Source organism: Octopus bimaculoides, chromosome 14 (genome assembly GCF_001194135.2).
Source record: "Octopus bimaculoides isolate UCB-OBI-ISO-001 chromosome 14, ASM119413v2, whole genome shotgun sequence".
Taxonomy (NCBI): domain Eukaryota; kingdom Metazoa; phylum Mollusca; class Cephalopoda; order Octopoda; family Octopodidae; genus Octopus; species Octopus bimaculoides.
The window spans coordinates 59,938,467-59,942,133 of NC_068994.1; the positions used below are offsets into that span (position 1 = coordinate 59,938,467).

A 3,667-nucleotide genomic window follows, 5' to 3' on the forward strand; every position below is an offset into this window, starting at 1 on the left:
TATATATATATATATATATATATATATTTATATATATATATATATATATAAAAGCAGATACTGTAAAGTGGTTAGCATGAAAGAAACCGAACCGAACCAGACTGGAGCCTAGCGCAGCACGTCAGCTTGCCAGCTCATGATACATTGACCTACCCATGCCAGCACGGAAAAGAATATCGCTAAAGGATGATGATGATGATGATGATGACAACGACAATGATAAAAACACAGACAAAATCAACGTCAGTTTAACCTTTTATTCATTTATTCCCATCTCTTTATTCTCTGATCACAAATTCCCCCCAAAATCCAGCAGAATCATCTTCAGATATTGATGACTTTGATGAAACTGAAGTTGATAACATCAAATTTGAAGAGATAGAAGACCTTGTCTTTTAGTAGACAAAATTGTTGTCATCTTGTAATAATTTTTTATATTGATACAGTTACACTTGTGTGTGAATACTCAAATGTGCACGTAAGTGGCCTTGTTGAGAGAATGATTTACCACAGATATCACAATGATATGGTTTCTCTCCAGTGTGAATGTGCTGGTGTGTAGTTAAGTAACCATTTCTAGAGAATGATTTGCCACATGTATCACAGTGATGTAGTTTTTCCCCAGTATGGATGCGTCTGTGTCTAGTCAAACTGCTACTTTCGGAAAATGATTTACCACACATATCACAATGATATGGTTTTTTCCCCAGTATGAATGCGTTTGTGTTTCAAGTTACTATGCTGGGAGAATGATTTACCACAGATATCACAATGGTATGGCTTCTCCCCTGTGTGTGTATGTCTGTGTTTAGTTAAGTGACAACTACGAGAGAATGATTTACCACAAATATCACACTGATATGGCTTCTCTCTAATATGAATACGTTTGTGTTTAGTTAAGTGATTATTTTGAGAGAATGATTTACCACAGATATCACAGTGATATGGTTTTTGCCCTGTATGAATGAATATGTGAGTAGTCAAACTACAATTTTGAGAAAATGATTTACCACAGATATCACAGTGATATGGCTTCTCACCTGTATCAAGACTTTTAGTTAAATGATTCATTATGAGGGGATAATTTGTCATACATAGCACAATGGTAGTGTTTAATTCATTTCTGTGAATGTGCTTGTGTTCAGTTGAGTCCCTGTCTTCAGAGAATAATTTAATGCTATGCTTCTTTCAGCTGTGATCATACTGAATATCCAAAGCAGAAGATGCAAACTGTCAGATCCTTTGTAAAGTTAAACAATCTTAATCAAACTGTAAAGCGATTACCACCTCTACATTCCAGACAGTGGAAAGGAGAAAATGTTGCTGTTAATTCCATCGTCAGGAAGAAATATTTCACCATTGTTAGTCATAGATTTTATCTGTATAAAGAGGTTGATGTATTGATGAATGTGCTTTATAAATATCTCATCTGCGTTTAGGCGATGAAAATTGATAAAATATCGATGACACATCCGATGTAAGGAATTTCTTTTACGGCAACAAGGTGTGATATTCTGAAATAATACAAGAAACCTTCAGATATTGAGGAAGCTGAACAAAATAGTAATTCAAGACAGCAAGTATTACAACAACAACATTCTCATCATTTCAATGCAGATTTTTCAATGCTTGCATGGTTCACAGTTTATTGAGGCAGATTTTCCAATCAAGGTGACATTTCATATTTTTCTAGCAGGATACGTTTGCATGGAAGAATGGGAACAAAACACATCGTTTGTATGAAAGTGACACTCGTTTACGACTATCACCCAGAGCCAAGGCAAAAAGACAGTAGCACACTTGCATACATATACACACACCAGTGCCATTTGATTGGCATCTGTGTCAGTGGCACATAAAGAGCACCCTTCAAGCATTGAGCCTCATAGAGGCAGTGAGAGGTGACCAAGACCCTTGGCGATATACCGTGCTTGTGTTGACCTGTCAAGCCAAGTGAGACTGTAGTCGTGGCCGATGCCAGTGTCAAGTCAATGGCACCCGTGCCACCAGCATGTGTAAACACCCACTACACTCTCAGAGTGGTTGGCGTTAGGAAGGACATCCAGCCGTAGAAACATTGCCAGATCAGATTGGAGCTTGGCGCAGTCCCTCTCCTTACCAATCCCCAGTCAAACCGGTCCAGCTCATGCCAGCATGGAAAGCAGACGTTAAACAATGATGATCATGATGTATAAATAAACTGAAAGAAGCTTATATATATATATATATGTATGTATGTATGTATACACACACACACAGATGATGAACTTCTTTTAGTTTCTGTCTGCCAAATGCATTCAAAACACATTGGTTGGCCCAAGACTATGGAGAAAGATACTTGCCCAAGGTGCCATACAGTGGGAGTGAACCCAGAATTACACAGTTGAGAAGTAAACGCCCTATCATAGGCACACTTGCAGCCACCCACCTACCTACCCCCTTCTCTCTCTCTGTTTATCTATCTCTATCTATAACTATATTTATATATCTTTACATATATATACTTTATAGATCTAATATATACATATATAATGTCAACAGAAAATGTACTCCCCATCCAGTGACAGATAAATATCAATTTAATACACAATCAAAAGACCTACTGATAGTTTCATGTTTTGTTTTTATTATTTTAGCGTCCTTTGTCTGACATCTTTTTAACACACACCGGTGACTTCCTCCGTGACTCTCCATCACACGTGTTGCCTCCTCTTCTATTCAATCCATTTTGTCTTTTTGTGCTGTGTATCCTTATCTGTACATGCATTTGTCTCTGTATTTGTGTATGTGTGTATGTGTCTATGTGTTTAAAATGTGTATTTTGTACGTGCGTGCGTGTCGATGTGTCTACTTACAACACTGTACCGTCTTTTACGTATGAAATTTTCAGAAAATATTTGCGAATTTGTCTTCTATATGTGGGAATTCATATGATTATGAAAAAAATAATTTTGCTTTCCCTTCCTAAACCCACCCCTCCCCACAAATCCTAAAATCTCCCCAATGAAGTTTAAAATATGGACAGTCTGAATATTTTGCTTAAATCCATCAATGGACCACTCATAGATGCATCGTCGTTCCATTCAATGTGTTTATGGGGAGAAAAGTGTTGGATGTTGTCTAATGATACGAGTTAATCGCTCACAGACGTCAAGATGCGCTGCAAAGCTGAAAGAAAATGGCACCGTCGGCCTTCTACGTGTCGAAGTAACACTACTGGCACGTGTGCCGAAGCAAAGAATTGTACACGCTTACTTCGTTTCATAAATAATTTTATTTTATGTCGGGATGTTTACACACAAAATGCTGGTGTCGTTAAAATGCAGAAAGCATCTTTGAACAGAGTAACTTTAAATGTGCACACACACAAAATACAGTGCAACTGTTACGGACCAAACATGACGTATTATGTAAGATGACAGGTAACTGCTCTAGTGTTGGTTATATAATTAGAAGCGCCTTCAAGTGAACTAAATCAAGTGTTCCAAAATTGCTGGGGGAATAAAACAGAGTTGAAGGGTGATAATCCGAATTTGCTCCGTGATCCCAATCAAGGGAAATCACCCATCTTCAGTTATGATTTCTTTTCTCCCCGTCATTGCTACAAAAGTATTGTAAAAAATCGATACATATACGAGAGTGACATAGAAACTTCATAAAATACAAA

General features: G+C 37.4%; 2 protein-coding genes across 4 annotated transcripts in view; both read right to left on the reverse strand.

The window, feature by feature from the left end:
- The window catches only part of LOC106882916 (regulator of G-protein signaling 12), a 106,072-nt gene that overhangs the window by 86,072 nt on the left and 16,333 nt on the right, over nt 1–3,667 (reverse strand). The gene's annotated exons all lie outside the window — the stretch shown is intronic.
- LOC106882917 (zinc finger protein 506-like) overlaps nt 244–3,667 on the reverse strand; it is a 9,466-nt gene continuing 6,042 nt past the window's right edge. Inside the window, exon 2 of one of the 2 annotated variants that reach the window (XM_052972900.1) lies at nt 244–1,514. In XM_052972900.1, coding sequence (XP_052828860.1) covers nt 685–1,092 — 408 coding nt within the window. In that variant the 5' untranslated portion in view covers nt 1,093–1,514 and the 3' untranslated portion in view covers nt 244–684. Of the gene's footprint in view, nt 1,515–3,255; nt 3,602–3,667 lie in introns of those variants that run through there. The other variant, XR_001411050.2, reaches the window with a different exon arrangement.